This window comes from Emys orbicularis, chromosome 10 (genome assembly GCF_028017835.1).
Source record: "Emys orbicularis isolate rEmyOrb1 chromosome 10, rEmyOrb1.hap1, whole genome shotgun sequence".
In the NCBI taxonomy this organism is placed as follows: Eukaryota; Metazoa; Chordata; order Testudines; family Emydidae; genus Emys; species Emys orbicularis.
In genome coordinates this window covers 68,749,227-68,767,262 of record NC_088692.1, presented here as the reverse complement: position 1 = coordinate 68,767,262, position 18,036 = coordinate 68,749,227, and the positions used below count along the sequence as shown (strand labels likewise).

The following is an 18,036-nucleotide window of genomic DNA, read 5'->3' as shown; positions in this document are numbered from 1 at the left end:
GTAGAACAAGAGCAACCCAGAACTATGCTATGTGCCTGTTCTATGTGACTAATGCACTCCTAAGAAAACAATTCTTTGTCTATAGGATATCTAAACTTTGGATGTACACACAATTATTTATAATACTATTTCTAATGCTTCTTTCAAGCAAAAAAACCTGAAGTTACTTCATCAGAGAATCAACTTTGTGTACCTGAACAAAAGACTGTGGAGTCTTCTCCGGATACCTCACCTGGCTCAACTCCTATGCCACGTTCTTCATCAATTGCTAATCTTCAGACTGCCAGTAAACTCATTCTGAGTTCTAGACTTGTATACAGCTATCCACTAGATCTTCCAACTGGTGTAGAAGTAATAAGAGCAACCCCTTCAGCAGGTAAAACAATATTGTTCTATGCAGTCTACCAAGTTTTTGGCAACAAATTAACTTCTAGTTAGTAGTACTGTGTTGTACAACCCCATTTTGCCAAACTTCTGGTTAACTGACATTTATGTCCTTCCATGATAAATTATGTTCTGAATTTGAGGAGCTGCACTCTAGGTCTTTAATCCCAGTAGATTAGAGAGAGTGGCAGTTGACTTTTTCAAAAGACTACATTAGTTTTTATGACCCCTTTAATGCTGATTTATAAAACTATTTGATAAAGTTGGGTTAGTCAATAGGTCAAATTGCCAGCTTTACCCAAACACTTTTTCCCCCTCTGATAGTTTCAAATGTTCCCTGGGACCTTCAGAAGACTGGAATAGTACATGCTGTGTGTATTTCTGAAAGAACGAGGAAAGAACTGTCTAGTGGTCTAACATAATGCCTAAGCCCCATAATTGCTTTGGTATAATTTCACCCCATATTTTAACCAAGTTAAGAAAATCCCAATAATTTGAAAATCTGTTTTAATATTCCTAATCTAAACCACAGCAAATAATAATGATATATTTTATTCATGTATCCATTATATTTTATATTACTAATAGTGAATTCTGTTTGATCTTACTTCAGGTCACCTGAGCTCATCATCAATATACCCAGTCTGCCTTGCACCTTATTTGATAGTAACGTCCTGTTCAGACAACAAAGTGCGGTTCTGGAGATGCACTGTAGAGATGGATCTAAATAGTGGAAACGAAGTGAGGGAGACGTATCATTGGAGAAAATGGCCTTTAATGAATGATGAGGGGGAAGACAACAGCAGTACAGTACGCGTAATAGGAAGGCCAGTTGCTGTTAGTTGTTCTTACACAGGACGTCTTGCTGTGGCATACAAACAACCTGTACAGAATAACGGTTTTGTTTCCAAAGAATTTTCTATGCATGTTTGCATATTTGAATGTGAGTCTACAGGAGGATCAGAATGGGTTTTGGAACAAACAGTTCATCTGGATGACTTAGTTAAGGTTGGGAGTGTACTTGATTCAAGGGTCAGTGTAGATAGTAATTTGTTTGTATATAGTAAATCAGATGTATTTTTAAACAAGGACAAATACCTTATGCCAAATATCAAGCATTTGGTACATTTGGACTGGGTATCAAAAGAAGATGGCTCACACATACTTACAGTTGGGGTGGGTGCCAATATATTTATGTATGGACGACTTTCAGGAATTGTGACAGAGCAAACAAGCAGTAAGGATGGAGTAGCTATTATTACTTTACCACTAGGTGGTAGCATAAAACAAGGTATAAAGTCCAAATGGGTACTGCTGAGATCTATTGACTTGGTGTCCTCTGTAGATGGCACTCCTTCATTGCCAGTTTCTCTCTCTTGGGTACGAGATGGTATACTGGTAGTGGGAATGGACTGTGAAATGCATGTGTATGCACAATGGAAACATGCTGTTAAATTTGGTGATGGCGAAAGTGATGTTTTTACTACTGAAGACTCAGTAACTCAAGATCTACTAAAAACAAGTTTGCTAGCGAAGAAGACCAGTGTAATTGATGGAGCAGGTATTGTAGATGATGTCTTTGGCACTCCAACTGTAATTCAAGATGGAGGCCTTTTTGAAGCTGCTCATGTCCTTTCCCCTACTCTTCCACAGTATCATCCAACCCAGCTATTAGAATTGATGGACTTAGGTAAAGTTCGCCGAGCTAAAGCCATTCTGTCCCATTTAGTTAAATGTATTGCAGGAGAAGTTGCAATAGTTAGAGATGCAGAAGCTGGGGAAGGTGGTGGACCTAAACGTCATCTTTCTCGTACCATTAGTGTAAGCGGTAGTACTGCAAAGGACACAATCACTGCTGGAAAAGATGGTACTCGCGACTATACTGAGATAGATTCTATTCCACCGCTGCCATTGTATGCATTGCTTGCTGCAGATCAAGATACCACATACAAAATTTCTGAAGAAACTTCTAAAGTACCTAAGGGGTTTGAAGATCACACTAAAAGAAAAACAGAGGATCAATACTCAAATTTATTCCAGATGCAGCCTGTTACAACTGATGACTTCATTGATTTTGAGATAGAAAAGAGAGAGAGTAAATCCAAAGTAATTAACCTCTCTCAATACGGGCCATCCTACTTTGGCCAAGAACACGCTAGTGTCCTCTCAAGTCATCTAATGCACTCAAGTTTGCCAGGCCTCACTCGTTTGGAGCAGATGTTCCTGGTTGCTTTGGCAGACACTGTGGCTACAACAAGCACTGAACTTGATGAGAACAGAGATAAGACTTACTCAGGTTAGTAGTGAGTGTGAATTCTAATTAACGCCCATGTATTTCAACTGATAAAAATAGAATTGTGCATAATGACTAATCATAGCGTTTAGGTGAACTTAGTACTCATAAAAAGGTGTTGGATTGACAGAGCTGGTATCTAAAGCCATTGATTCAGACAAGATACAGCAGAAGCAATGATAGGGTAGCCTTTCTCCTCATGCTCTTGCTCAGTGTGCCTCAGTCCTGATCTGTTAGTAAGTAGAGGGATGAATTCAGTCTCCATACCTGTTGAATTCTTGTCCCCCCTTATGAAAATATCAATGGGGTGTAAATCGTATGTGTTCACAAGTACTCAAATCAATTTTTTTATTTTGCAGGCAGAGACACATTAGATGAATGTGGCTTGCGGTATTTGTTGGCTATGCGCTTGCATACATGCCTTCTGACATCACTCCCGCCTTTATATCGAGGTCAGCTGCTTCATCAAGGTAAGCCTTGCAATGTTTTATGTCTGCATGAGCAGACAGAAAATGTTTCAGCATTATCTTCAATATTTGTATTATCCCATTTAGGAATGTTTATGATACGTGTTCACTTAAGCCATGATCCTGCAAAGACTTACGAATATGTTTACCTTCATCAACTGTGAATAGGACCATTGACTTCATAAGTTCTTTGATACAGTCTATGACCAGGGTAATGGAAGGAGAGCTATAGAAAAGTCATGAGTTGGAAAATGTGGTAAAGAGATTGTGGCTTGTCAGTTTGAAGTTTGGATATTTTCCCCAACAAAATTAAGTTTGTTTTTTTTAAAATCTGCTTTGCAGAAGAAATAAAAATAAGACTGTTTATTTTTCCTAAGCTATAATTTGTAATTTTTATCCCAGCTATCTGCTTCCTGGTTGAAGCAGGGGCTGAGTGCTGCTGTTCTGAAATTTGGGGTAGGAGAGCAGGCAGCACCTGAGGACCAGACAGATTCCCAGCCTCTGAAGTCTGGAAAATAGGAATTAGATTATGAATTAAATGCTTTAAAGAAAAAGAGATACTTGTTAGAATCTTTTGGGGATGTACTGAAATAATTGCAGTCTACAATCACTACATTTACTGACATAATAAAATTTTGTACACGCACAGCAATGTGTGTTCAAAGCAGGATGCTCTCTACCTGGAGGGTGCACCACCATTAGTAACCGGGTCAGCAGCACCACTTCCTTCTGTTGGGAATGACTCATCTAAGAGAACCCCACTCTTCGGCTGGGAGTCCCACCTCTGTTTTGCTAATTTGCGTTCATGATTTAAAAAAGAAGAAAAATTTGCCCCAGGATGCAACATTATAAACACTTTATCATAAGTAAAAATTTAGGATCAAAATGATAAATTCACGTGATATGGTCCATATGCAGTCTTCCTCCTATTTTTCATTTGTTTATTAACAACCTTTTATTTTCTGAAGATTAATTGTCCCATGTCACTATTTAGGTGTATCTACCTGCCATTTTGCCTGGGCTTTTCATTCTGAAGCTGAGGAAGAGTTGATCAACACGATTCCTGCTATCCAAAGAGGAGATCCACAGTGGTCAGAACTAAGAGCAATGGGTATAGGTTGGTGGGTCAGGAATATTAACACACTCCGAAGGTGTATTGAGAAGGTAGTTTGAATCACTTACCTTAAAACTTTATGCTATGTTTTGTATAACTTAAGAAATAAATTATAGCAAGATATGTATTAGATATGCCATTCATAACAGAAATCCATGATGAAGATTAGTGTTAAGATCTTCAGCATGTGTTACATCTCTAGTCAGTAACTCAAAAGATGCATTAAAAAAGTACTTTAAGGTCAACAATAAGTTAAAAGAAGCTGCTGATTTTCTCTTTTTAGGAAATACTTTTTTCTTAACCTTTTTCTTAAATCTATTAAATAGTGATTTTTTTCATCTCAAACAAATGGCAAAACTTGCATTGACTTCAGTGGGATCAGAATTTTACCCATTGAATCTCCCAGCTTTGTAACTTAAGTCCCTGATCCTAGAATTAGATCCATGTGGATAGATCTTTGGGTCTAAATGAAAACCCACTCACAACATTATAAAACTCTTTTATTTTAAATGGTATGTGATATGGAAGCAAGCAAATGGTTGTGAATTGTAATGGAGCACCAGTGGAGCCCAAGATCATAGATTCATAGAAGTGTAGGGCTGATAGGTACCTCATGACATCATAATAAAAACATAAGAATAGCCATGCTGGGTCAGACCAAAGGTCCATCTAGCCCAGTATCCTGTCTTCTGACAGTGGCCAATGCCAAGTGCCCCAGAGGGAATGAACAGAACAGGTAATCAAGTGATCCGTCCTCTGTCGACCATTCCCAGCTTCTGGCAAACAGAGGCTAGGGCCACCATCTCCGTCCATCCTGGCTAATAGCTATTGATGGACCTATCCTCCATGAACTTATCTAGTTCTTTTATGACCCCCGTTATAGTCTTGGTCTTCACAACATGCCCTGGCAAGGAGTTCCACAGGGTGACTGTGCGTTGTGTGAAAAAAATACTTCCTTTTGTTTGTTTTAAATCTGCTGCCTATTAATTTTGTTTGGTGACCCCTAGTTCTTGTCTTATGAGAAGGAGTAAAAACACTTCCTTATTTACTTTCTCCACACCAGTCATGATTTTATAGACCTCTATCATATCCCCCCTTAGTCGTCTCTTTTCCAAGCTGAAAAGTCCCAATTTTATTAATCTCTCATGTGGCAACCGTTCCATACCCATTCCATAGTCTTTTCTGAACCTTTTCCAATTTCAATACACATTTTTTGAGATGGGGCGACCATATCTGCATGCAGTATTCAAGATGTGGGCGTACCATGGATTTATATAGAGGCAATATGATATTTTCTGTCTTATTGTCTATCCCTTTCTTAATGATTCCCAACATTCTGTTTGCTTTTTTGACTGCCGCTGCACATTGAGTGGATGTTTTCAGAGAACTATCCACAATACCACTTAAGAAAGAGATCTTGGAGTTAACAGCTAATTTAGACCCCATCATTTTATATGTATAGTTGGGATTATGTTTTCCAATGTGCATTACTTTGCATATATCAACATTGAATTTCATCTGCTTTTTGTTGCCCAGTCACCCAGTTCTGAGATATCCTTTAGTAGCTCTTCACAATCTGCCTGGGACTTGACTATCTTGAGTAGTTTTGTATAATCTGCAAATTTTGCCATCTCATTGTTTACCCCTTTTTCCAGATCATTTATGAATATGTTGAATAGGACTGGGCCTGGTACAGACCCCTGGGGGACACCACTATTTACTTCTCTCCATTCTGAAAACTAACCATTTATTCCTACCCTTTGTTTCCTATCTCTTAACCAGTTACCAATCCATAAAAGGACCTTCTGTCTTATCCCATTAAAGCTTACTTTAAGAGCCTTTGATGAGGCTTGTCAAAGGCTTTCTGAAAATCTGAGTACACTATATCTACTGGATCCCCCTTGTCCACATGCTTGTTGACCCCTTCAAAGAATTGTAGTATATTGGTAAGGCATGATTTCCCTTTACAAAAACCATGTTGACTCTTCCCCAACAAATTATGTTCATCTAGGTGTCTGAATTTTATTCATTACTATAGTTTCAACCAGTTTGCCCATAACTGAAGTCAGGTTTACCAGCCTGTAATTGCTGGGATCACCTCTGGAGTCCTTTTTAAAAATTGGCATCACATTAGCTATCCTCCAGTCATTTGGTACAGAAGCTGATTTAAATGATAGGTTACAGACTACAGTTAGTAGTTCTGCAATTTCACATTTGAGTTTCTTCAGAACTCTTGGGTGAATACCATCTGGTCCTGGTGATTTATTACCGTTTAGTTTCAATTTGTTTCAAAACCTCCTCTGACACCTCAATCTGGAACAGTTACTCAGATTTGTCACCTAAAAAGAATGGCTCAGCTTTGGGAATCTCCCTCACATCCTCAGCCATGAAGACGGATGCAGAGAATTCATTTAGTTTCTCTGCAATAGCCTTATCATCCTTGAGTGCTCCTTTAGCATATCAATTGTCCAGTGGCCCCACTGGTTGTTTAGCAGACTTCCTGCTTCTGATGTACTAAAAAAAAAAAAAAAAATTGCTATAACCTTTTGAGTCTTTGGCTAGCTGTTTTTCAAATTCTTTTTTGGCCTTCCTAATTATATTTTTACACTTCATTTGCCAGAGTTTATGCTCCTTTCTGTTTTCCTCACTAGGATTTAACTTCCACCTTTTAAAGGATGCCTTTTTACCTCTCACTGCTTCTTTTACTTTGTTGTTTAGCCACGGTGGCACTTTTTTGGTTCTCTTAATGTTTTTTAATTGGGGTACACGTTTAAGTTGAGCCTCTACTATGAGGTCTTTAGAAAGTTTTCATGTAGCTTGCAGGGATTTCACTTTTGACACTGTATCTTTTGATTTCTGTTTCACTAACTTCCTCATTTTTGTGTAGTCCCCCTTTATGAAATTAAATGCTACAGTGTTGGGCTGCTCTCATGTTTTCCCTGCCACAAGGATGTTAAATTTAATTATATTATGGTCACTATTACCAATCGGTCCAGCTATATTCACTTCTTGGGCCTGATCCAGTGTTCCACTTAGGGCCAAATCAAGAATTGCCTCTCCTCTTGTGGGTTCCAGGACTAGCTGCTCCAAGAAGCAGTCATTTAAGGTGTCAAGAAACTATCTCTGCATCCCGTCCTGAGGTGACATATACCCAGTCAATATGGGGATAGTTGAAGTCCCCCATTATTATTGAGTTTTTTTATTTTTATAGCCTCTCTAATCTTCCTGAGCATTTCACAGTCACTACCAACATCCTGGTCAGGTAATATAGTCCTACTGCTATATTCTTATTATTCACGCATGGAATTGCTATCCATAGAGATTCTACGGTACAGTTTGGTTCATTTAAGATTTTTACTTCATTTGATTCTATGCTTTCTTTCATATATAGTGCCACTCCCCCACCAGCACAACCTGTTCTGTCCTTCAGATATATTTTTTACCCTGGTATTACTTTGTCCCATTGATTATCCTCATTCCACCAAATTTCTGTGATGCCTATTATGATGGGTTGGGTCACAGAAACCCCCTTGGGACTGCCACCTGATGTGCTGAGACTACTTCTGAGCCAGTTTTCCCTGGCAGTTTGGGACTTCAATGCCCTGTCTTGTTGAGCCAGACATGCTAGCCTGCTACAAATACAGACTCAGGTCTGAACCACATCCCCCACAAGCTGCAGACTTAACTGAAAACAGCTTAAGAAGTGCTCCTGTCTCTAGCGCCCAGATACCCAGTTCCCAATGGGATCCAAATCCCAAATAAATCCATTTTACTCTGTATAAAGCTTATACAGGGTAAACTCATAAGTTGTTCGCCCTCTGTAACATTGAGAGATTTGCACAGCTATTTGCTCTCCCAGGTATTAATTACTTGCTCTGGGTTAATTAATAAGTAAAAAGTCATTTTATTAAATATAAAAAGTAGGATTTAAGTGGTTCCAAGTAATAACAGACAGAACAAAGTAAATTACCAAGCAAAATAAAACAAAAATAGGCAAGTTTAAGCCTAATACAGTAGGAAACTAAATGCAGGTAAATCTCACCCTCAGAGATGTTCCAATAAGCTTCTTTCACAGACTAGACTCCTTCCTAGTCTGGGTCCAGCAATCACTCACACCCCCGTAGGTACTGTCCTTTGTTCCAGTTTCTTTCAAGCATCTCTTTGGGGGTGGAGAGGCTATCTTTTGAGCCAGCTGAAGACATAATGGAGGGGTCCTTTTATATTCTCTCTCTTGTGGATAGAAACCCCTTTGTTCTCTTATGCAAGTTCACAGCAACAAGATGGAGTCTGTAGCCACCTGGGCAAGTCACATGTCTATGGACGATTCAGCTTTTTGCAGGCCGACGCCATTGTTTACATGTTAGTTTGAACGTTCCCAGGAAAGCTCAGATGTGGATTGGTGTCTCCCAAAGTCCATTGTTAGTTAAGTTATCCCAATTACTTGAATAACCCCTTCACACTATGTTGACCAAGTCTGCCTTATGTGCTTCCTACAGCAGACACTTTAAATACAAGCATAGAGCCAACGCTCATAACTTCAGATATAAAAATGATACATGCTGTGACGGGTTGGATCACAGGAACCCCCTTGGGAGCTGCCACCTAATGTGCAAAGACTACCTCTGCTCCTGTTTCCCTGCCAGCTCAGGACTCCAGCACCCTGTCTTGCTGAGTCAGACACTCCTGTCTGGCTCCAACATAGACCCAGGGTCTGAATCACTTGTCCCAAAGCTGCAAGTTTACCTGAAAACAGCTCACAGTAGTGTGCTTGTCTTTAGCACTCAGATGCCCAACTCCCAATGGGGTCTAAACCCAGATAAATCCGTTTCACCCTGCATAAAGCTTATGCAGGGCAAACTCATAAATTGTTCGCCCTCTATAACACTGATAGAGAGATATGCACAGTTGTTTGCTCCCTCAGGTATTAATACACACTCTGAGTAAATTACTAAATAAAAAGTGATTTTATGAAATACAGACAGTAGGATTTAAGTGGTTCAAAGTAGTAACAGACAGAACAAAGTAAGTCACCAAGCAAAATAAAATAAAATGCGCAAATCTATGTCTAATCAAACTAAATACAGATAATCTCACCCTCAGAGATGCTTCAGTAAGTTTTTCTCAGACTGGACACCTTCCAGGCCTGGGCACAATTCTTTCCCCTGGTACAGCTCTTGTTCCAGCTCAGGTGATAGCTAGGGGATTCTTCATGATGGCTCCTCTCCTCCTCTGTTCTCTTCCACCCCTTTATATATCTTTTGCATAAGGCGGGAACCCTTTGTCCCTCTGGGTTTCCACACCCCCCGCTCACTGGAAAAGCACCAGGTTAAAGATGGATTCCAGTTCAGGTGACATGATCACATGTCACTGCAAGACTTCATTGCCCACTTGCCAGCACACACATATACAGGAAGACTAACAGGTAAACACAACCATCTGCAGGCAATGGTCCTGGTTAATGGGAGTCATCAAGATTCCAAACCATCATTAATGGCCCACACTTTACATAATTACAATAGGCCCTCAGAGTTACATTTTATATTTCTAGTTATAGATACAAGAGTGGTACATTTATACAAATCAGATGATCATACTCAGTAGATTATAAGCTTTGTAATGATACCTTACAAGAGACCTTTTGCATGAAGCATATCCCAGTTACGCTATATTCACTTATTACCATATTTTCTCTAAAACTATCCCAGTTCCATTATATTGACTTATTATCAAGTTTTTATAAAACCATATAGACTGCACAACGTCACACATGCATACAAATAGGATGAATATATTCAGTAGATGATAACCTTTGCAAAGATATGTTACATGGCAGATCTAGCATAAAACATATTCCAATTATGTCATATTTACACTCATAAGCATATTTCTATAAAGCATTATGGGGTGCAACATCACACCTATTATATCAATATCCTCATTTAATATGAGGCACTCTTGTTCACCCATTTTATTATTTAGACTTCTAACATTTGTATTTAAGCACTTTAAAAACTTGTCACTTTTCAGCTGTCTGCCATTACATGATGTAATTGAATGGGACTTTTTTTCATTTCATTGTTTCTCATCAGATCCTACCTGTATTTTATCATCTTCCTTCCTCTCCTCCTTACTAGGACATAGAGAATCTCCATTAATAGATCCTCCCCTAAGGGATGTCTCTGTCTGAAACACATGCTCCTCTGCACCTGTTGGCTTTCCCCCAGCCCTTAGTTTAAAAACTGCTCTACGACCTTTTTAATGTTAAGTGCCAGCAATCTGGTTCCATTTTGGTTTAAATGGAGCCCATCCTTCCTGTATAGGCTCCCCCTTTCCCAAAAGTTTCCCCAGTTCCTAATAAATCTAAACCACTCCTCCCTACACCATCGTCTCAGCCACACATTGAGACCCTGCAGTTCTGCCTGTCTAACTGGCCCTGCGCGTGGAACTGGAAGCATTTCAGAGAATGCTACCATGGAGGTCCTGGACTTGAATCTCTTACCTAGCAGCCTAAATCTGGCCTCCAGGACCTCTCTCCTATCCTTTCCTATGTCATTGGTACCTACATGTACCACGACCACTGTCTCCTGCCCAGCACTACACATAAGTCTATCTAGATGTCTCGAGAGATCTGCAACCTTCGCACTAGATGGGCAAGTCACCATGCAGTTCTCCCGGTCATCGCAAACCCAGCTATCTATGTTTCTAGTGATCGAATCACCCATTACTAATACCTGTCTCTTCCTAATAACTGGAGTTCCCTCTCCCGGAGAGGTATCCTCAGTGCGAGAGGATACCACAACAATATGTGTTGCCAAGTGAAAAGTACCTCATCATGTTTGAGGGATGAAAGATTTTTATTTGCCCTTCTGTAGCTTCACTTTTTATATTTTTAAATGTATGCATCAGTATTATATTTTCTAAAGGCTTTCAGAAAAATTAAACTTGCATTTACAGTGTGATCTGCTCACAAACTGCATAGTGTCTTCTGCAAAATATTCAGAAAGTAGTTCTATAGCTTTATAGAAACACACACAAACTCCATGCTATCCTTCCCAGCAGAGTTTGTGCATTTTTTAGGTGAAAGCAGCTTTTTTGCAATAATTCTATTTGCTCTCCATATACTACTGTAGGTTGCAAAAGCTTCATTTCAGAGGAACAATGATGCCTTGGATGCTGCAATTTTTTACCTTGCTATGAAGAAAAAAGCAGTGGTGTGGGGTCTGTTTAGGTGAGTTCCATTAGCTTTTGGACTTTAAAAGTAGTAAGAATAAAACTAATAGTGTAAAGAAGAACTCTTTCAGATTAGAAATTCATTTCAGCTGATCTTGGATCAAAAGATTAAAAGGTATAATTTAAGTAGGGCTGTCAATTGCAGTTAACTCACGCGATTAACTCAAAAAAATTAATCGTGATTGATCACACTTAAACAATAGAATAGCAATTGAAATTTATTAAATGTTTTTAGATGTTTTTCTACATTTTCAATATTCATTTCAATTACAACACAGAATACAAAGTGCACAGTGCTCACTTTATATTATTTTTTATTACAAATATATGCACTGTAAAAAAACAAAAAAAAAAATAGTATTTCAGTTCACCTCATACAAATACTGAAGTACAATCTCTATCATGGATCAGACATTCATCTGCCCCTTCATGCTTTGGCCACCATTCCAGAGGACATGCTTCCATGCTGATGATGCTTGTTAAAAAAATAACGCATCAATTAAATTTGTGACTGTACTCCTTGTGGGGAGAATTGTATGTCTCCTGCTCTATTTTACCTGCATTCTGCATATATTTCATGTTATAGCAGTTTCAGATGATCCAGCTCACGTTCGTTTTAAGAACACTTTCACAGCAGATTTGGCAATATGCAAAGAAGATACCGATGTGAATTTCTAAAAATAGCTACAGCACTTGACCCAAGGTTTAAGAATCTGAAGTGCCGTCCAAAATCTGAGAGGGATGAGGTGTGGCATATGCTTTCAGAAGTCTTAAAAGAGCAACACTCTGATGCGGAAACTATAGAACCCAAACCGCCAAAAAAGAAAATCAACTTTTTGCTATTGGCATCTGACTCAGATGATGAAAATGAACATGTGTCGGTCCGCACTGCTTTGCATAGTTATTGAGCAGAACCCGTCAGCAGCATGGATGCATGTTCTCTGGAATGGTGGTTAAAGCATGAAGGGACATATGAATTTTTAGTGCATCTGGCACGTAAATATCTTGCAACGCCAGCTACAACAGTGCCACGCGAATGCCTGTTCTCACTTTCAGGTGACATTGTAAACAAGAAGCAGGCAGTATTATCTCCTGCAAATTGTAACCAACCTTGTTTCTCTGAGTGATTGGCTGACCAAGAAGTAGGACTGAGTGGACTTGTAGACTCTAAAGTTTTACATTGTTTTATTTTTGAATGCAGTTTTTTTGTACATAATTCTACATTTGTAAGTTCAACTTTCATGATAAAGAGATTGCACTACAGTACTTGTATGAGGTGAATTGAAAAATACAATTTGCTTTTTACAATGCAAATATTTGTAATAAATAAATAAATATAAAGTGAGCACTGTACTTTGTATTCTGTGTTGTAATTGAAATCAATATATTTGAAAATGTAGTAAACATCCAAAAATATTTAAAATAAAATGATATTCTATTGTTGTTTAACAGCACGATTAATTGCGATTAATTTTTTAATCGCTTGACAGCCCTAAATTTAAGTTATAACTAAGTACTGTATGTGTTGAGTTTGTTTGTTTTTTAACACAGGTCTCAGTACGATGAAAAGATGACCACATTTTTCAGCCACAATTTCAGTGAAGATAGGTGGCGCAAAGCAGCTTTGAAAAATGCTTTTGCTTTGTTGGGAAAACAACGCTTTGAACAGTCTGCTGCTTTTTTCTTACTAGCTGGTTCCCTGAAAGATGCTATAGAGGTATATAAAGTACTGTGGAATTTCAGAACTGAACTTGAGAATTACACTGTGATGAACATTGTTATTTGTTAATCATTTCACAAAAGCTGTGGAAAGAGAAAGTTGTACAGTGGAGCAATGAAAAGTCAGTTATGCAACATTAATGCTGCCTGTGTGTGTGTACGTATTACAAGAGTCTTTATTACAGGATATCAGATATAATTCTGCATACGGTTCAGTACCAAAACCTCCCAAAAAACTAATGTTCATGTAATTAAGGCTGAAAATTTGTGCTTAAGCCTGAAGGAAAAAAGTCCATTAGATTATTGATCCATTGATACACTACTAAATAAACCAGAATTTTATAAAAATCGGGGCGGGGGGGGGGGGGGAAATCAGCACACTTCTGACCAGAGTGGAAAAAAAAACATACTTGGATCCAGGTTTCTGACCCCCAAATTTGATGTACCTTTTAAACGTTTTACATGATGGGAAAATTACTTTTTATTCTAAATGTAGGTGGTTATTTAATTCATTCTTTCTTTATGAGAGCTAGGCTTCCCTAATGCAGCAGCTTGCTTTTCATGCTTTATGCCACAGGTGTGTCTTGAAAAAATGGAAGATATTCAGCTGGCCATGGTTATTGCTCGTTTATATGAATCAGAATTTGAGACCTCCCTCACCTATACATCCATTCTTTATGAAAAGATTTTGGGTTGCCAGAAAGATGGAACTGGATTCAAATGTACTAAATTGCATCCTGATCCTTTCCTGCGAAATCTTGCCTATTGGATAACGAAAGACTACACTAGAGCACTGGACACTTTATTGGAACAAACACCTAAGGAAGATGATGAAAATCCAGGTAGGGGAAATATCAGTGTTGTAATTTTCAAATATATTTTAGCATTAGGATTTATAAATCCTTACATAATTAAATAAAATAATTAAGCATTTAAAAGTAAAAACAGATCCTTAAATATGAAAAAGGCATAGTTAAAGTAGCTGTTACTGTAGCTGTAATTCATTAATGCAATAATTCTCATGATTTCAACAAACAGCTAATATCTGTTAATTATCTGTTTAATTCTCCATTGTGTTGTAGTTATGAAGTGTGCAATAGCTACAGTGTACTGTTACCATAAGCTTATTAGAGTATAGTTATTTCATTTTTACAAATGTTGCTTGTTGCGGTTCATGGGTGAGTGATACCTGTGATCTGTCTCCCTGTGGGCACTTCCTTCAAGTGATAGGCTTAGGCCTACACCTACACTGATCAGAATGGAATCCCGAGATTCACCCAACTTTTGACTGGACCGCCAGGGTACAGCATCCCGTTTCCCCAACCTGAGCACCATTGTTCTGGATCTCTGCAGGACCGAAACCTTAGGCCATGTCTCTACCAACAGCGCTGCAGTGGCACAGCTGTACCGATACAGTGTGTCCAGTGAAGAGGCTCTATACCAATGGGAGAGAGATTTCCTGTCAGCATAAAAAACCCACCTCTCCCGCCAACAGAGCGCTGTGCACACAAACACTTATGTCGGTGTAACTTATGTTGCTCAGGGAGTGGAATATTCACCCCTGCATGACATATGTTTTGCTGACATAGGCGGTAGCATAGACATAGCCAAAGTCACCTTGCAGCCAGCAGTACAATAACCACCAAGCCCCGAGAGAGAGAGAACATTCATAGAAATAAATACTGATACCTCCCATGTTCTTCACACTGCTTAGGAGCCAAGGATTATGTCTAAAAGAACCAAAATTAAGTTTAACGCCTTCAAAAATGAATATTAAAAATCTGCTTGAAATCCCAAATCATTAACAAAGCTCACCAATAGACTTACAAACCATATTAAAGTTGAACAGTATCAGCTTTGTTTTGTGACATAGCAGGCCTCATTTTACACTCTGTTACACTATTAAGCAGATGTAACACATTATTAATTAATTTAATTAGTAGTAGTAGTAGTAGTAGTAGTATCAGTGATCAGGCCCCGTCGGGCTAGATGCTGTATGGATGTGTACTAAAAAGACAGTCCTTGACAGAAAACTTTCATCCAGCTCAACAAGGACTGTAACAAACAAATGGAGTGGCAGGGTAGGAAATAAAAGGAGGGCAAGGTGACAGCGAATCAGGCAAGATTTGCATGCTAAGCAAGAGTCACAGGTCACCATCTGCATAGCAGTGAGTGGAATAACACCAGGATTAAACTGGTATAAGAATGGGGGAAGCAGGCCCTTCATAGTCACAGCATTCCTCCTCTTGGGTCTTGAGCCGCCATTGTGAGACAAATCAGACTCCCCATAGCATTCAAGGCTGTGATGTTCTTAGATATTGGCCAAGTTTATTCTGTTTAAAAAAAAATAGTATGTTTATTTCTAAATAAACATTTCAATTCAACTTTTAGAAAGAATTTGTAATCCATGTTGTCATGTGGGAGTCACTGATTGGATTCCTTACTCCAAATCTTATAGTTCTTGATTGGAAACTTCAGGAAGGTGCTCTCTGGAGGTGGAAGGGATAGGTGGAGAGTGGTTTTTTAATAGTTTTAAACAAAATGGGGAACTAAGGAGTAGTCACCTGGTATCATTACATTATCTGTTTTTTAGGAGTATGTCTTTTTAATAAGAGAGCTGATTTTTAAAAACGTGTAAGAGTAACTAATGTATATAACTCAATTTATAATTTTTTCTCTATTAATAAACATTGGGCTCATTCCTGGATCCACCAGCCAATCTTTGTAAGACCAGAAAGGGTGGAAACAAAGGTGCCACTTTACATCCCCTTCCCTTATCCTGGGGGCAGGTTCAATCTACGTTGCCGGTTAGAGCATCCTTGAGACTGCTCTAATTTGTGCCCAGCTGTAGTAACCTTCAGGCAGCCATTTCGGTACCAGGGATTACCAGAGTTCAGCAGTGATACAGCCAGGTCCCCTAGCCTAGCCATTACCTGAAAAAGCTGCTAGGCCAGGGCCAATTGCTGGGTGACACTGAGCTAGGCTGATTTTATGCCACCAAGGAATTCCCCTATACTGTGGCAATCCCAAGCTGACCGACCAAGCCAGCTTTCCTCTTTATTTGAGTTGCCTGAGTGCCATAAAGCAGAAGGAACAGGGGGTCAGTATGACAACTTTTTATTCTTTCCATAATCAGTTCATGTTATCACTTTTCTTGTGGGACATGTGATTTATTTTTTACAAATATGCTAGACTGTTTTGGTAAGGTTTTGTAAAGTGGCAAATAAAGGTTTGCAAAACAACCTTAAAATAATATTCATTTGTATGTGTTTCAGTAGAGGTCATATTTGTTTAATTCCTCTAGTTATCATCAAGTCCTGCAATCCTGTGGTGTTTAGTTTTTACAACTACCTTCGGACCCACCCTTTGCTCCTCCGAAGACATTTCAGCTCACCAGAAGGAACTCTGGCCACTTTAGGTATAAAAACTGAGAAAAGTTTTGTTGATAAAATTAATCTTATAGAGAGAAAATTATTCTTCACCACTGCAAATGCTCATTTTAAAGTGGGATGCCCTGTTTTAGCTCTTGAAGTTCTTTCCAAAATTCCAAAAATAAGTAAAAAGTCCAGCATTTCTACCAAGAAAGATCAATCCAGTTCAAGTACCACTAGTAAAACTGGTGTGATTCTAGAGTCAAACACTGTGAGTGATGGTGCTGAAAGTAGTAATATAGACTGGTCAAAGCCATTTTCAGCTTCATCTGCTTTGGAAAGTAGCACTGGTTCTTCAGCACAATTTGACTGGAGTCAGCCGGCAGTAAAATTCGATGAGGAGTCTCTTACTCTTGACTGGGGTGAAGACAAAGATGGCTCAGAGGAAGAGAAAGATGATGTTGGTTTAACAATGAAAGGTTCGAAATTGGACTCTAAAAATGGAAAACTAGATGAGAAGAGTGCACACACTGATGTACTACAGACACCTCCAGGGGAGGACTCTGATGGAGGCGACACTGAGGTTGATGTAATTGCCGAACAACTCAAGTTCAGAGCCTGTTTGAAGATCCTAATGACCGAACTTAGGACTTTGGCTACGGGGTATGAGGTAGACGGAGGGAAGCTTAGATTTCAGCTGTACAATTGGCTGGAAAAAGAAATTGCTGCTATGCATGAAATATGTAACCATGAAGCAGGTGGCAAAGACTATTGTGAAACATATACTAAAGTAGATGGTGACCTACTTGATCATGAAGAAATTGTGGATAAGCCAGATATTGGCTCATATGAACGTCACCAGATAGAAAGACGTAGGTTGCAGGCGAAACGAGAGCATGCTGAAAGACGAAAGTGGTGGCTGCAAAAGAATCAAGCTCTCCTGAGAGTTTTCCTAAGTTACTGTAGCCTTCATGGGGCACAAGGTGGTGGTCTAGCATCTGTAAGAATGGAGCTCAAGTTTTTGTTGCAAGAGTCACAGCAGGTAAGACAATCTTTTAAAAGACTTTAAATTGAGTTTAGTTCATTTTAAGTAGTTTAGGAATTTTAGTCGTCTTGCAACCACAGCTCGTCAGACTGTGATTTTTGTCAAATCACTCACCTTAACAAAGTCGGGCCAGAGTAGTACTTAGATCAGACATTTCTAGGGTACTGCAGTCGGGTTGGTAAGTCAGTACATAGAACTTTATAGACTTAGAGGGAAGAGTACCAACTCCCCAGGTGGAATTAGGGGGCACAGTCTGGTATTTTGGGATGCTGCTTTTGCATAAATCTTAAATCTGGATCCTGGCCATCTATGATTATTAAAGATCCTATTTCACTATTTTCAAGTTTAGAGTGTTCTAAGGCACCTATCAGCATAGCATTTAAGCTGGTATCTAAGTGTTAAGACTCAGTATT

General features: G+C 38.9%; 1 protein-coding gene across 7 annotated transcripts in view; it reads left to right on the top strand.

The window, feature by feature from the left end:
• Positions 1–18,036, top strand: part of DMXL2 (Dmx like 2) — a 119,754-nt gene that overhangs the window by 68,174 nt on the left and 33,544 nt on the right. For 5 of the 7 annotated variants that reach the window (XM_065412495.1, XM_065412493.1, XM_065412496.1 and 2 more), the window contains exons 17-24: positions 149–376; positions 998–2,680; positions 3,037–3,147; positions 4,139–4,308; positions 11,389–11,486; positions 13,040–13,205; positions 13,785–14,049; positions 16,512–17,620. In XM_065412495.1, the coding sequence (XP_065268567.1) occupies positions 149–376; positions 998–2,680; positions 3,037–3,147; positions 4,139–4,308; positions 11,389–11,486; positions 13,040–13,205; positions 13,785–14,049; positions 16,512–17,620 (3,830 nt within the window). The remainder of the gene's footprint in view (positions 1–148; positions 377–997; positions 2,681–3,036; positions 3,148–4,138; positions 4,309–11,388; positions 11,487–13,039; positions 13,206–13,784; positions 14,050–16,511; positions 17,621–18,036) is intronic. The other 2 variants (XM_065412497.1, XM_065412499.1) reach the window with 2 other exon arrangements.